This window comes from Odontesthes bonariensis, chromosome 4, assembly GCF_027942865.1.
Source record: "Odontesthes bonariensis isolate fOdoBon6 chromosome 4, fOdoBon6.hap1, whole genome shotgun sequence".
In the NCBI taxonomy this organism is placed as follows: domain Eukaryota; kingdom Metazoa; phylum Chordata; class Actinopteri; order Atheriniformes; family Atherinopsidae; genus Odontesthes; species Odontesthes bonariensis.
In genome coordinates, this window is record NC_134509.1 from 27,618,214 (window position 1) to 27,633,483 (window position 15,270).

Genomic DNA, 15,270 nt, shown 5'->3' on the forward strand with positions numbered 1-15,270 from the left:
ATTTAACTGCTTGCATATGTTGCAGACCCTCTGGCCTTTAGTTCTATTTATACGGAGGTCAGGTGGCACTCAGATTGCAAGTTGACTTAGCTGAGCTAATTATGTGACTTCTGACTTTTAGTGATGTGATATTGTGTAAAATCCACAAAACCATTTAAATGACCGGTTGTAGCGCAACAAAATGGGGAAAACTGAGCTATCACGAACTGAAATGGGTGAACTAGTCTCCTCTGACAGCTTATTTAGTATTTAATAATAACTTTATCATGGCATTATGAACCTTGCAAATAGACAGACTAAACATGTTCTTATAATCTAGGCATCATAGCTACAAGTATTTAAACAAGAATGTAGGCCACAGCTTAACAAAAAGACAATAGAGTACAGGCCCACTGTGCCTTTTATTTAGCCTAGCTTACTAAAGTATGATAGAGGTTTTTTTAGAGCTTCTTTGTCACCCAAAATCTCTTATGTTTTGCATCAAAATGAAGGTGAAAGTTCAAAGTGATGGAAAATAACTGCAATCTATCTATTATCCATGCCACAATCTGTGACGTATCTGTGATGCATTGAGTACTTTCCCTCCTATCCCATATTGTTTTCCATTTATTTGGTCCTCATCACATCTTGCCTCAGGTCCGAGAGAGTTAAAATCTCTCTCTGGAGTGGGAAAGATCTTATCCCTACTGATGTGTTTCGGCAACATCTCATATCTTCAAGCTGACGAGTGCGCTGCAACAAGTCAGGACGAGCCCTGCAGACTGATGACAGTACATGAGTAAAATCACTTTACTGTGACGGCGAGGTATTACGTCAAACAGGTGCTGCGGGGAGCATTTAAAGGCTGCCAACTTGTAAATGTACAATTCCAGTTTCCGTCCGGTGTACGCAAAGAGTTCTCTGTCAAGTTTCTGATGCCAGGACGTTTTTCACTCTGAGCTCCAACTCGCAGCCTGTCGTCATGTTTGATACATTTGGGACACAGAGCACCGGTTTGCCCCTCCCGAGCGCGGACCTCCAGCTCAAATTCTCCGACAATAAGAGCAGCCTGGCCGCAGCAGGGATGGGGATGGAGAAGGGCAGCGGGAAGAAACTTATAGAAATAAGTGGACCTGCTTTATCCAAAAGAAAATTCCTGGTTGGCTTAGACCTCCTCTGCCTCTTCCTGGGTAATTATTCTTAACTTTAAAGAGCTGAATGTAGTTTTTAAGCCGGTTACTTAACAGGATGATGTTGCTACTCCATTAATGAATCTGTTTTGAATGCAACAATCTCCTCAACAAAAACACGTATTGCAGCAAAGCAGTGCTTGTAATACTATAGCATTTCTGCAATAAATAATTATTTTTTTTTAGTATGTCAAAGAAAAACGTAAGGCGTTGTTGTGTATGTTAGACTATGAAAAACTAAAGTGTTTCTTTTAATGTGTATTTTAGTTTTGACTATGCCAGTATCAGCTCTGATTTCCACAGATTTAACTCTACAAAAAGGAGAGCTTTTAAAAAAAAATCTCATGTAGGCTTTGTTTTCACATCAACAAATTGTTGATTGATTGATTGATTGATTGATTGATTCATTTGTACTATTTAAATGTAATTTCTGATACTGAACTGAGCAAATTTAGTCTTCAGTTTTTGCTTGGACAATTCAAACTAGGTGATACAGCTTTATTAGAAGTGCTTAACATTTTTAGCATTGTACATGAGTGAAATAACAGTTCATGCACTGTTATTCCCTCCATTTTGTCAGTTTGCTTCACATAATTGGTTCTGTTCTGCTTAGTTTCCATTTAGTCAACAAAGACAATCAGCAACAAGCATGATAATCAGGCTTGGGAACATTCAGAATGAGTAGCATATTAACTTCTTGCAGGAAGCATATTAGGTTTGGGGAACCTGGTGTTGATATGTTAAAAAACGTGAGAGAAACTTCTCATTTTCTCCATGTACTGTACATGCATTTCCTCTTTTTTTTTCCTGCTCATGCGCGCTCTGGAGCTCTCCGTACCAGCTGGTTCGTGCATCGCCCAGGGATTTGTACAGTTTCCATGACAACCTCTAGTTCTCAGGGTAGGGTCGGGCCAGGGGGAATTCAATTTGGTCTAAACAAATAAATGTACAATCCATTTGTATGTGTGTACATGTGCTCATGTGTGTCTGCCCATTACTCGTGTGGTTACACTCTCCGATGGTCCCTATACGAGGCAAAAGGGTGGTTATGCAATGGGGGCTAATTGGAAAAAGCTGGATGGAGAAGTAGCCTGTATTAACAACAGACTGGGTATGTGCAAGGAGTCTCTGTTTCTCTCCTTCCATCTCTTCTCCACCCTTTTTCTTCTGTGTGTGCAGGCATGCAACACAGAGACAGAGAAAGAGAGGTTAGAACGTCCAGAGACAAACAGAGACAGTGTGAGGCTGGTTCCCTGCTCTGCTCTGCTGCAGCATTTACTCTTTGTTTTGTTGGGAAGAGTTGAACTGGAGTCACAAACAACCCCCCTCTTTCTCTCCACATCAACAGAAATGCTTTCACACACATGCGCAGTCCAAACTGGCTCTTTGTTGAGCTTCTTCAACACACTCTTTTACTCCCAGTCGGCCTGTATTCACTCAGGAAATGGGAGCTTTCTGCTGTTGCTTCTCTGAGTTGCTTTCGTCCCAGTGGAGGAGTTTTGTTACCCCCCACATTCCTAATTATTGTGTTATGAAAATGTCAGGGTTCCCACCCTATTTAAAGTTACTCCTCGTGTGACCAAATTCCTTCCATAAATCCCCTTGTGGCATATTCCCTGTATGATTAGATTTGAATTTCTCTTTATTATTATTTTGAACTCTTATGAAGAATATATTCATTGTGTCTGAAAGTCATGGATGGAGAGTAATGACACTGTGCATTAATAGTTTTTTGTTAACAACTGAAATCAATCAGTAGCTGCCAAGAGAGTTATTTTAAAAAGAGCAAACTAAATCATATTTTCCTTTATTTCTTCAACGGGATTAAATGCTCTTATCAACCACTGTTTGAAAGGATTTTTCCTCCATTTTGCCTAATACCGGTCAGCTTATTGAGTTAGAAATGATAGCGCACGGCAGAAAGCGACTGCCAAACAAACCTCTAGGCGGACATTTGTAATATGTTGCATGGTGCGCAGATAAGCATCTGTAGCAAATATTTCACTAAAAACAGGGTATTTCAGGCAGATCAGGCGCAGTACTTTCTGTGGAACAAAATAACTTTTTTTTTTTAAAACTCTGTAGATGTTCATATGCACAAAAAAACTATGTAATATTGTCTGTGGAAATTTGGCCTTTATTTATTAATTTATTTTTTTGCTAAAGAACTTAATGTTTGATGGTTATACCTAATACCTAACGATCCATCCATCCATTTTCTATACCCGCTTTATTCAACTCAGGATCACAGGGGGACTGAAGCCTATTCCTACTACAGCTGTGCAAGTGTCAGGGTGCACCCTGAACAGGTTGCCAGTCCAACACAGGGCTATACCTTACAACAGAAAGAAACTAAACAAACAAACAAAAAAAGACTTTGTTATGACCAGAATACTAGGATACCTAATGAGAGGGAATAAAATAAGATAATGGCTTCAAAATGACTTGAAGGTGAACTATATTGACAAGTATTTCATTAAGTATTTTGACACATTTTGAATGGGAATCTATTGAAGACAGGTCCGAGTGATGTCACTTTTGCACTTAGCTACGTCCAAATACAACATGGAAAACCTTCAAAGAGCAATTTAGATAAAGATTTTGCCATTTTTAGATTAATGCATCACTGTTTGTACAAATTCTAAGATTTAAGAGCTAGATTTTAATTCAGTGCTAATCAATGCAGCAGTTATTAAGAAATTCAAAATCCTGAATTTCTTAAAAGCTTATTTTTTAAGTTCTTCATGAAATCATTGGATCCTCAGAGATAAAAGGTTTCATCCTCTGAGAGCCATGAAAGTGTGCACAGGAGCAGGATGTAAGGGAGTCATTTGACTCCTCACACCTCTGTCCTGCATTCTTTTTAGTCGCTGCACACTGTCTTCTTATTTAATTAATTTCAATCAACTTTAGGACGGAGCATAAAAGTAAGCTTCTTATAAGAAACAGAAATATCAGCTATAAATTGTGGTTTGGGATAATTCAGCTTATCTCCCTCTTTTCTCTCCCCATTCAGCATCCATCCCTTTCTTTGCATGTGAGCTGAAGGCAGTGACTCCTTACAAAAGGGGCTTCATATGTGGGGATTCTAGCATCACCTATCCTTATCTACATCGTGAAGCCATACCAGATGAATTACTCATTGCAGGTGGAATCATCATCACTGGTCTTACAGTAAGTACTCCTCCTCCTCCTCCTCCTCACCTCCTTCAAATCAGCCAGCCAGTTCTTAATTATTGTACTATAGGAGGATGGGTTGAATGTAATGGCAGTTTTTATTATGTCTTTATCTTTAGATTGCCCTCGGGGAGTGTTACCGGGTGCGCTTCCAAAGCATTAGCTCTAAGGCTTTTGTTAGGAACCTGTATGTATCATGTCTGTACAAGGAGCTGGGCTGCTTCCTGTTCGGCTGCTGTGTTGGTCAGTCATTGACCAACATGGCCAAGCTCAGTGTGGGACGGCTGCGGCCGCACTTCTTGTCTGTGTGTGGTATCACCTATGCATCACTAAACTGCACACCTGGAACCTACGTTGCAACAGTGACCTGTGACCAGTCTGACCACCGACTAGAAGATGAGGCTAGGTGTGTGTAAGAAAGAGACACTCTGTATGTATGGGTTTGTGTTTGTGTTATGTTTTAATCAAAAGTTTTCTCTATATTTGCAGGAAGTCTTTTTTCTCTGGCCATGCTTCTTTTGCGATGTACACAATGCTCTATTTAGCAGTGAGTATCCCTATCTATATTCTCTTTCACGCATACACTCACACTGGCAAACAAAAATGATGGTCTTTCCAATTTCCAATTACCATCACTGCAAAAGTCTTTGAGGGAATGAATGACACAGGGACTCATCAGTCCAGTTAGCAGCAAAATGTGAGAGAATGAAAGAGAAGAGGGACTGAAGGGAGATATGGGACAAACAGAGACTGCTTTGTTTTGCTGTGGGAGGAGTGTGACCTCGCCTCACCGTCTCACAACTCAGCTCCATTGTGTGAGAGTGTGTGTTTTATTTTTTTCCCTGCTTGTTTTTGTGTGTAAGCTCCGGGACCGTTTGAACATGCAAGTATATAAAGATGTAAAAGTAGTCACCAGGGATGGGAAATGATAAGGTTTTATTCATACCAACACCATAATAATGCTGCTTAAGAATCCAATTCTTTATCAGTTATCTTGACACAGTTTACTATCTGATAGAATACTAAACTAAAAAAAGGATATCAACACGTAACATAGCAATTCTACTTATTTTTGGCCCCCATCTCAGAAAACTACTTTTCTGAAGAGCTTTTTTTATACCAGATTATAAAAGATTTAGCTGACGTTTTCCACACTTTTATGTTGCTTTAATGAAAGCATCAGCGAAACTGATGTAATGTAATAAGAGCTACGCTGATCCAAAGTACAAAAAAAGCAGTTTGACAAACGAGGCTTCAGGATTGTACCATGACTGTCTTTTGCACTGTCATTACGCTTCATCTATACAGACACTAAGCTGTGTCTACATGATGAGGCACATGTACTACAAATACCCAAATTCTCACTGTTGCTGCATGATTTTGTGTTTCATTTATAAAGTACTGCCACATGTCTTTGTATACAAATTACAAACTTTGTCTCATATAGGCAGAAGGAGGGTTGGAGCATGCTGATATTTTGTTACTCACATGCAATGTAGCACGAGTTCAGGACTCATCCTGCCCATTTTCCAGTGTTTTCACTTTTCAGCCTCCCCTCATACTTGCTATTACTTACCTTTCAACTTGGCTTTGACCCGCAGATGGTTAAGGATTAATAGAATTGCGCCACATTGCCTCTCAAACGATTTAACCACAGATTGTGACACCGCTGTTTTGTAATAAGTGGGAAAACATCATTTTTAACATAGCTTATGGTGAGACAAGGCTGCGTTAATAGGGCAAGTGGATTGACTGATTTCCAAAAGGCTTTGACTTTAAAGATTATATATTATTTGCAAGATTTTAAGGAGAAAGGAGAGGGCTATAAGATATATTCAGGTTGCTAATACCTGTGTTATCTAATTAAGAGATGGTAGTTAGAAAGATCATTGCTAAAATAGCTTATTGTCATAGGGTTAGCATAATTTCCCTTTGGTATAAATGAAGTATTTTTTCATTTCAATTGTAGGGCTGCTAGAACCACAAATGTAAACAGCTCTCGAACAGAAAGGTCGTCAAGGTTGTAAGACTTTGTAGGTTCTGAGTAATGGTGCATTGTTGTACTGTACTGCACAACCACACCCTGCACAGATATGACGAACGAAAGAGTCATCAGAAAAAACCCATTCTTGCATCCATGCCACAAAATTCAAGATCGCATTGCCCATGAGCATCTTAACAAGACTGATGCATTTTGGAAATAGGTCCACGATATACCATCTCAAGAGGCACAAGCTGAAAGTTCTGCCAATTCTTTACAGTTTTCCAACCAAAACGTCATCAAAAATCTGTGGACAGACCTTAAACAACCAGTTCAAGCAAGATGGCTCAACTGTCTATCAGAACCGGGGGCCACAGAGAGTTAGAAGCAGCAAAATGTCTTGAATGTTTACTCACACAGTCCACTGCACTGCAGCATTGGACATACTAGATTCTGCTCCCAGGTGTGTATGCTGTGATGAGGACGGTGGTTTGGTCAGATGGCACAGTCAAGCTTTAATAACATAACGTAGCTTTAAACTGTCTCTGTCTGAGTAATCAGTTTACATTTAATGTGGTGTCAATCACAGAACAACCCTTTTAGTTGATATGTGTGAGCAATGATTTCACAAGACGATGATGCAGTTATGAAATCGGGATTTTATTGAAGCAAAGCAACAGCCTGGAAAAGCCTTTGAAGTGACTGTGGTCAACCAAATCTCATGGCAGAATTTGAAATCTCTAAACTAGTTTACAGTGCAGAAAATGTTGTGGCTAAATTTTTTACAGCTACTTGTCTATACATGTTCCTGCTAACCTCGGCGTACCATGTCTCAAGTATTTACTTGACCAGAAATGCTTATGAGGAGAAGAGATGGCTGGTTCGAGACTTTGCCTTTGCCTGCACTTCAATAGTCATTGTACTTCCCTCCCAATTATGATTCCTTACTTTTCGCTTGTGCTCTTACCTGCAAATAGTTGGTATTAGAAGTTAAAAGTACACGAATAGGCCTACATATTATATAATACATGATGAGGGAGCATTTATATTTTCACATGCTGGCATGAATACTGCCTGACAGAAAGCTACAACCTAGGAATGCATGACCATCTCACACTTCATTAACTCCTGATTGTGACACTACCTCTGTACTACTACTTGTTGTACCGTCACCATCATCACCCTTTCAGGCTCCAGGGGACCATCTTGATCTATGATAATTCGATTGTTTTGTCCATTTTACTAAAGAACATCATTATTTCTAGTTTTACATACAGGCCCGGTTTACATGGCGCGGGGCTCGTCTGCTGAGGCCGATGCTGCAGTTTTTCCTGGTGCTGCTGGCAGTCTACACAGGTCTGACACGCATCTCAGATTACAGGCATCACCCGTCCGATGTGCTGACAGGCTACATACAGGGAGCTCTTACTGCTTACTGGGTGGTCAGTATACCTTGCCTGCTTGTTTTTGTGCATTAAAGCATGTCCACATGTCAGAGTCTGTTTAACCTTCAAATTGTGTATGTGTTTGTATTTTTCCCAGGCTTTCCACATCTCGTCCATGTTTAAAAACTCCAGTTCAGATTTCTCTCTGACTGAGACACCGGACAGCCCCTTATCACCCCACCATACTGTCTGCTAACACTCACACCCTCAAACCCCTGCATGTGCCCAGATCCACTTGTTGCTGAAATCTGGTTTGGATAGAAAAAATATTTGAAGAATGTGAGACCATGTCCTGTGAAATCAAATAACATACCTCAGCATTTAGAGTGTGAGAGAGCAGGAGAGAACAACTTGTGAGATGCTGTCTTCAACTCAAAAGAGAAGAACTATACCAACTGAAATTATTTAGAGAAAGGAAAAGTGGCTGAAACTCAGCTTGTGTTATGTGTAATGTAAAGCAGCCTGAGCACTCCGTCCTTTGTACTTGTGACTCTTATCAGTGAGATGAGACTGATCACACAGCAACCACTACCACTCTATACATCACTCGTAAATATATATATTTTTTAAACTCAAATTATAATGTAAAAGCACTTTTTGTTTTCCATGTTAGTATTGTTAATTCCCATTCTGCAATGTGTAGGATGTAATATATTTTCTACAAACATTGAATATATTGCATAGCAGTTTTTTTGTTTTATTTTCTACAAAGGCTTGTTGAGTTTCGTTGAAGGAAAGCACAAATACATTAGCAAGAAAAAAGTTGATATTCTTCATGTGCTGTATCAATAGATATGATACGTTGTGTCCATACATCTGTGAACATAGTGCCATGTAATTCAGAGAAATACTAAACAAAATATCTAAACAAAATATTAAAGAAATGGATGCTTCTAGTTCTCAGTCTCTTTTTATAATCGTGAGCATGCTCTAGTCAGTCAGAGAGCACACAGATAATTAAAAATAAGTTATTCATACAGGCATTTTGTTTGTTTTGGGGCTTTTTCTGTGTTTTTGTCAGAATTTTCAGACTTTTTATCTCATTTCATGGTGATCACAGATTAGGTCATTTCAATGGGGGACATGAACATTTATGCAGAAGCTGATGATGACAGTATTTCCCTTTTTCTTTCTCTCAAAATGTAAAAAACAAACCCACTCAATTATTCAATCACACCATCAATCTTGTTTTGAGATGTATAGAAAAGGTAAAACCAGAGTTTATTTGGCCTGATTATTTTTTTTTCATTATTATTCAAATTAGAATTCACTCTGATGGATTGCACAATAGTTAGAGAATAAGTTTCATTACAGTTGGTTGTAGGTTTTCATCACACAGTGCTGTGGTCAAATTTAAAGAAATTTTATGACCTGATGCAACATACGAGTGCTTTTACCCTTCAAAACTAAAACAACGCGCACGTCACAACATTTTCAACAGACAAATATTACAGTTTTATTTTTGTACACATTGGAATACATGAGAACAAAGTCAGTAGTTTACAATAACAGCAGAAAGTTGAACCTCTCAAACGGTTTTTGCTTCAGGTTTCTAGTTTCTTCAGGGGCTCAGAAATAATTTTTTAAACAAAGCCTCAGGTTGTAAAAGACTAATACAGTCAATCTACGCAATGTTTACCCCAATTTGATAATTTTTCTGATATTGTTTTAATATCCCTTCGTATTGCACTCATAAACATTTCAAAGATGTTAAGCGTTCATAGAAGGTATAGTTCTAATTCACAGCCGTGTACTTTAAAGCAGACATCAAGGAAGCCGGAGAGAAAGTGACATTCCACAAACTTTAAAAAAATGCAACGCAGCTTGAAGAGTTTGTTTGACTACATGTAAAATATGTCTTTCATGAAGATAAAACCACTAATAAATTGCCATCAACAGAGGAGAAGAAGAAGAACCAAGCAGCATTTCTGCTGTGAAGTTGAGTGTTTTTAAAGTCAGCCCTTACATGGCTATTTAAGGGGCTTTGGTTTTTGGCACTAATGTCAATTTTTCAGTCCTTGGTCTTAAATGCCTTGCATTTAAAACCTGCTAAAAGTTTCCCAATCAATTCACTAACTTTGCATACTGTTTGGCGCTTGGCAGTTGAAGCACTTTGAATATATAAAACGTTTTTGCTTAATGTGAGCCTGATCTAAAAGAGCAACAGCATGAGCTCCAAGAAACACTGGAGGATATTTCTGCGTTGGTTCATCACAGCAAACAAAAATAGTCTAATCTTTTTGGATGTTAATTTGTTGGTAAATTTGTGTTCAATTAGTGTTGTAAGAGCTTAGAAAAATCTATCATTTTAGAGTCAAACATTCTCTGCAATAGTTCAGCTGTTAATGGTATGTTAAAGCCTAAAAAGTGTTGGGCATTAACTTATTAGAACAGAGCTAATTTCCACTACCCTCTGTTTCTTTTCTAATGATTTGGATTATATACTAAAATTCCGTGCTCATGTTGTTTTATTTACTTTTTCTTACAGTGACAACAAAAACTATTATATGTATCATTATTTGTAACAATGACATAAAATATCTATCTTTAATATTTTGTATATCTTTGTATAGATTTTATATTTCAATTTTATCATTCAGAATAAATAAATCTATGATGATGTAGAAATGAGTCACAGTGTCCAAAAAAACGTTTTATTGAATTAAGAGAACTCATACATTCTTATTTCCCTGGTCACTTGAATCATAGATACTACTTTTCAAAAACATTTCTCTCAAAGTATAGGCCTACTACTTCATCCTTTTCAGTTTTACGCACGCACTGTTTCCATCTCTGGAATATTAATTCCGTTTTCATCAGTGGAGCATAAAAAACATGTTACATGTCCCTGATTCCTCCATTCTGGTGCCTTTTGCCATGAAATATGCTCACCATGATGTAAGGAAAATATGGCTGCACAAACATAATGCATAACTATGCATGATATTATGTTTTTTATGTTATGTTATTGAGAATGATCTATTAGCTCCTAGTCAGCATGACGTGCACTGCAAGGGCCTAGGATTTTTGATCAGGCTAAATAAATGATAACAGCTAATTTGATCAAAGTCACGTGACCAAAATTCAGTAAATGAAATGTGTAAACAGTTTGTGTGTCTTTGTTAATGTTACATGTTTATGTTTCACTGTAAAGTAGCTGTGGTATCCTAAAGGTGTTTGATACATTTCTCAGTAACAATATTTATGTCTCATGTTTTATGTGGTAAAAGCATAAAGTAGCGTAAATAGATGCATCATATTACTATGTATAATTGTATTTATCATTCATGACTCTTGTCCTGTTAAGTTTTTCTACTAAGGAGCCCACAAATACCTCTTCTGGATGTGTTTTCAACTAATATATTAAATAGCTCTCAATACCTCCATCTCTCTGTGTGCACACAAACAGAAAGACATGAACATTTATTTCACATGTTTACTTGAACTTCAATAGCAATACAAGACAATCAGAACACTTGAGGTTGATATGTACAAGGATCTCAGGGGGTTGCAGAAAAGTTCTGAGGTTTTACATGATCTCTGGCTCTGCAGTCAAGTGTTCGGTTGCTATGACAAACTCCATGGCAACAAGTTCCATCGCGAACAGTTAGTGGCAGGTTGGGGGACAGAAGTTTTGGTCATTATGTGAAATAGGACAGGTCAAGAGTCAAAATCAGGGGGAAAGGAGAGGATGTGTGTAAGAGGTCCTCCAGTCGGTAATGATAAAATGCTTCAATGTGATACATTAATTTTACAAGAATGATTTATTTACACACTTTCTCTCTCGCGCACGCATATACACACACTCTTACACACACACATGCTCATCAAGCTATGCACACACACTCGCACGTACACTTCAGGACATCCTCCTACAGAATGTAGCCTTGTAAAGCCACTATAAAGTCATGCACATATTCTTTAAGAGGATTTTTGGCAACACACAAGTGCTTTTTTGACACACTGTTTGCTACAGGGAGGGGCAACACCCAGCCGATGAAGCAGTAGAACTTAGACAATGGACCAATTTGGATAAGTACCAATGAGTGGGGAAGACACAGCAGGGTTTCAGAAGAGACAGAAGAGGGAGAGGAAGACGAAGAGATGGAGCTATAAATGGATCACAGTCATACAAAAGTAACAAAACATGGAAAGGGGGAAGTCTCGTGGTGATCAGGAGATAGAAGCAAGGAGGAGCCATCATTGTAATTGTCATAATTGTTAAAGGAATATTTTGTTTTAAATGGGGTTGTGTGTTGTTCTTATGAGAAATCTATGTCTTACATGCAGTAGACAGTGGTCAGAGTGCTCTTAGTTTGGAGAACCAGAGACGAACTCTGACGGAAAGCTAAGCTAACAGCTACTTAGAATAGGGCTACAAAACCAAAATCTAACACAACTCAAACTTCAAAAAGTGAATCGCAGTTCAATCAAACGCTTTTTACTGAACAATTTTAACACTGCTTAACTTTCACATCAGACAAATATTTACTTTGGCCCTATATTCTCAACCGAAGAACGACCGTGTTGCTACTCTTCATTACATTGCACAGTGGCTTCTGAAGATATCCTACCACTGATCAGCTCAGAGTCCATCAGTAGGGTCAGACTTGTTTGATAGCTTACTGTTGGGTATTGCTTCCACAAACATTTAAAAAATTGTACATGTTTAACAGTGGTATTTTGGGATTAGACCAGCAGAAGTCAGTCACAGCGGATCATAACTTGATATGTTGGCCAGCCAACGTGCATGCATTGAAACACAGCAACACAAATATTTTTGGGTTTAGAAACTAAAGACATAGTATATGCTGAAAAAGTGACGTGTAAAAATCTCAAGGATAGTCTAACATTCACTCGAACTGCAATGATATTTTTGACATTTGAGATTTTCTAGATGGGGAAAATTCACTCCTTTGTAGCTCTCTTCTGAGAAGCTGTTATCTTATCTCCTCTGTCAGAATTCCTCCCCGGTTCTCCAAACTGAGAGCCCACTGACTGCTGTCTCCTGTAGGTGAGACCCTGACTACACATCTGTACTTCACACAACCTCACTTCGCTAAAAAAAATAAATATCCCTTTAATATAGTTGTCCATCATTCTTATGATTTTCAACATCATAATTCGAATTTCCATCATAGTGGTCATCAATAATTGTTGAAATGATCACCATCTTCCTCCTCCTCCCTGGTATCTATGCCCCAATCACCACCGCCCTAGTCACAGACTTGTCACCCGCTGCATCTGTCCGTCGTCTCCTTCAGACATGGGCTCTGGTGAGTACCCTGTCTCTCCATTGGAAGCCAGTGGCGGTGGCTGGTAGAAGGTCTGAAGGTGATTGGGCCGTGGGCCAAGCGGAGGTCGCCCAAGGCTGTAGGGCAGTTCCAGAGCTGGTCGCTGAGGCTGACCACCAGTGGGACTGATTTCTTCTGGGCCTTCAGGGCTGCTGTCTGGGTACGAGAGGGTTGGAGGGGAAGTGCGGGTATAGAATCGAGGTGGAGAACTGCTGTGGCTGTACATCTGCGGGGAGTGGCGGGAGTAGAGGTTGCTGGGGGGCGAGTTATTTTCCCGTGGAGCAAAGATATTTGTTGGCGAAGAATTTCGGGGGAAGATGCCGAGTGGTGGCGGTGAGCGTCGGTCTCCAGGGTACAGTGGAGAGGGATTTGAATCTCGGGCGTAGATAGGTGAGGAGTCAGGGTCCAGGTCAAGATCAGGAGTCAAAGGTAGAGTGAAACCATCAGAATCCTGTCGATCGCCATGATACCGAAGAGACCCTCTATCTTTCCCTCTTTTCTTTCCATCTGGACCTCCATCTTTGCTCTCAAACAGGAAAGATTCGTCCCTGTCCAAATCCATTCCTCCTCTCCACACATCTAGTACTCTATCCTTCTGTTTCTCATTTTCTCGTTCAATCCCTGCTCTCCAACCATCTCTGTCCTTCAGAAATATGGATTCATCTTTCTCACTCTCTAACCCACCTCTCCATACGTCCATCCCAAAATCTTTCTTCTGAGTTATAAAAGTCTCTTCCTGCTCTGTCTCTCCTCCTCGCCACACCTCCATCCTTCCATCTCTCTTCTCCAGCATTTGAGATTCCTCTCTCCCCCTCTCAATGCCAGCTCTCCATTCATCCATCTCCCTGTCTTGCTTCTGAGAGGTAAACGATTCATCTCTTCCCCTCTCAGTTCCTCCTCTCCATTCATCATTCATAATGTCTCTTTTCAGCAGAAATGTCTCATCCTTCTCTCTCTCCTGGCCACCTCTCCATGCCTCTACGCTTGCATCTCTCTGTTTAATCAGCAGGGGCTCTTCAAGACCTTTGTACAGGGGCTCTGACTCCTGCGGGGGAGGGGGAGGAGGAGGTGGGAGGGGTCTGTCCCGGTAACGTTCCCTGTCCCTCTCCCGGTCCCTTTCTCTGTCTGTCCCTCCACTTGATTCCAGTGTGCTGCGGTGGCGGGACAAAGTACCCGGGGTGCGGCTGAGGGTGGAGTAGGGTCGCGCTTGGACATCAGGAGGATGTGCTTGCTGCCTGTCCTGATGCCCACGACGGCCCAGAGTACCTTGCAGCTGCGACCGGTCCCCATCTTTCAGCAGCTCACGGGACTCAGAATCTCCAGAAACACGTGTATGTGACCAGCCATCTTGTAAGCGTGGTGTTGTGGCGAGATCTTGCCCACGTGTTGTTGTGGAATGCATCTCAGTGTCTTGTGTGTGCTGCCTTGTATGTGCCCAGCCTTCTTGTGCGTTGTGGCGTGCGTTGGGCTGCATGCTGTTAGACCAACCCTCTTGGGGTGGCGGTACATTTCGACTTAAAGTGGCAGCGTGTGTGATAGCTGCCCTATCGTGGTGGTGAGGCCTTGCTAAGCTTCCATAACGCTCAGGAGGAACAGGCATGGGAACAGAGGGCCTCAGGTTGCTCTGCACCAGCTCTGAGATGATCATCTTCTCCAGCGCTGCTGCATCAGACAGATTGCGACGCATCCCAGCTCCACTGCCCAGATCTGTGGCCCCATGTGGCGTAAGGAGGCTTGGGGAGATGTCATCCCCTCCAATCCCAACTCCTTCCTCCCTCAGAAGGTCAGTGCTGCCCACCACTCCAGCTCGAGACCCAGGTGTTGTCCCCAGACCATGAAGGGTGAAGGTGTTGGGGGTGTAGCCTCCATTGAGACACACACTGTCCAACCCACAGGACTCTTGGCTCTGCAGCACAACACCCTCTGTTAGAAGAAAAAAAAGATGCTAATTACAAAAAGACAAAGAAGCCCAAAATGCCGATGAAAAGGGACATATGAATGATTAAATGAATGAATGGGCACAGACTGATGTTTTTGTGCCCGTTGAAAGAGAAGCTTTATCAGGAAGATTTGGGTTTTTAACATATATATATACTTCTTGATGAGATGTCAGATTATGTTGCCACATGGACAGATGTGCATTATGTCATTATGGTTCGTATATAGTAATAAGGTGCAAATACTGCACAGCTAGTCTATGAATT

The 15,270-nt window shown here is 40.5% G+C and overlaps 2 protein-coding genes across 5 annotated transcripts in view; one reads left to right on the top strand and one right to left on the bottom strand.

Moving 5' to 3' along the window:
- Positions 1-660: 660 nt before the first annotated feature.
- On the top strand, positions 661-11,140 carry LOC142378858 (phospholipid phosphatase 3-like). 2 transcript variants are annotated; one of them, XM_075463798.1, is made up of 6 exons: positions 661-1,169; positions 4,186-4,343; positions 4,466-4,752; positions 4,836-4,893; positions 7,593-7,769; positions 7,870-11,140. In XM_075463798.1, the coding sequence occupies exons 1-6, from the start codon at positions 962-964 to the stop codon at positions 7,966-7,968; spliced, it is 987 nt and encodes a 328-aa protein (XP_075319913.1). In that variant the 5' UTR covers positions 661-961; the 3' UTR covers positions 7,969-11,140. The 2 variants fall into 2 exon arrangements, with proteins under 2 accessions (XP_075319913.1, XP_075319912.1); XM_075463797.1 differs by lacking the exon at positions 661-1,169 and adding an exon at positions 1,656-2,069.
- Positions 8,665-15,270, bottom strand: part of LOC142378857 (adhesion G protein-coupled receptor L1) — a 39,955-nt gene continuing 33,349 nt past the window's right edge. For all 3 annotated transcript variants that reach the window (XM_075463796.1, XM_075463795.1, XM_075463794.1), the window contains one exon: positions 8,665-14,989. In XM_075463796.1, the coding sequence (XP_075319911.1) occupies positions 12,993-14,989 (1,997 nt within the window). In that variant the 3' untranslated portion in view covers positions 8,665-12,992. The remainder of the gene's footprint in view (positions 14,990-15,270) is intronic.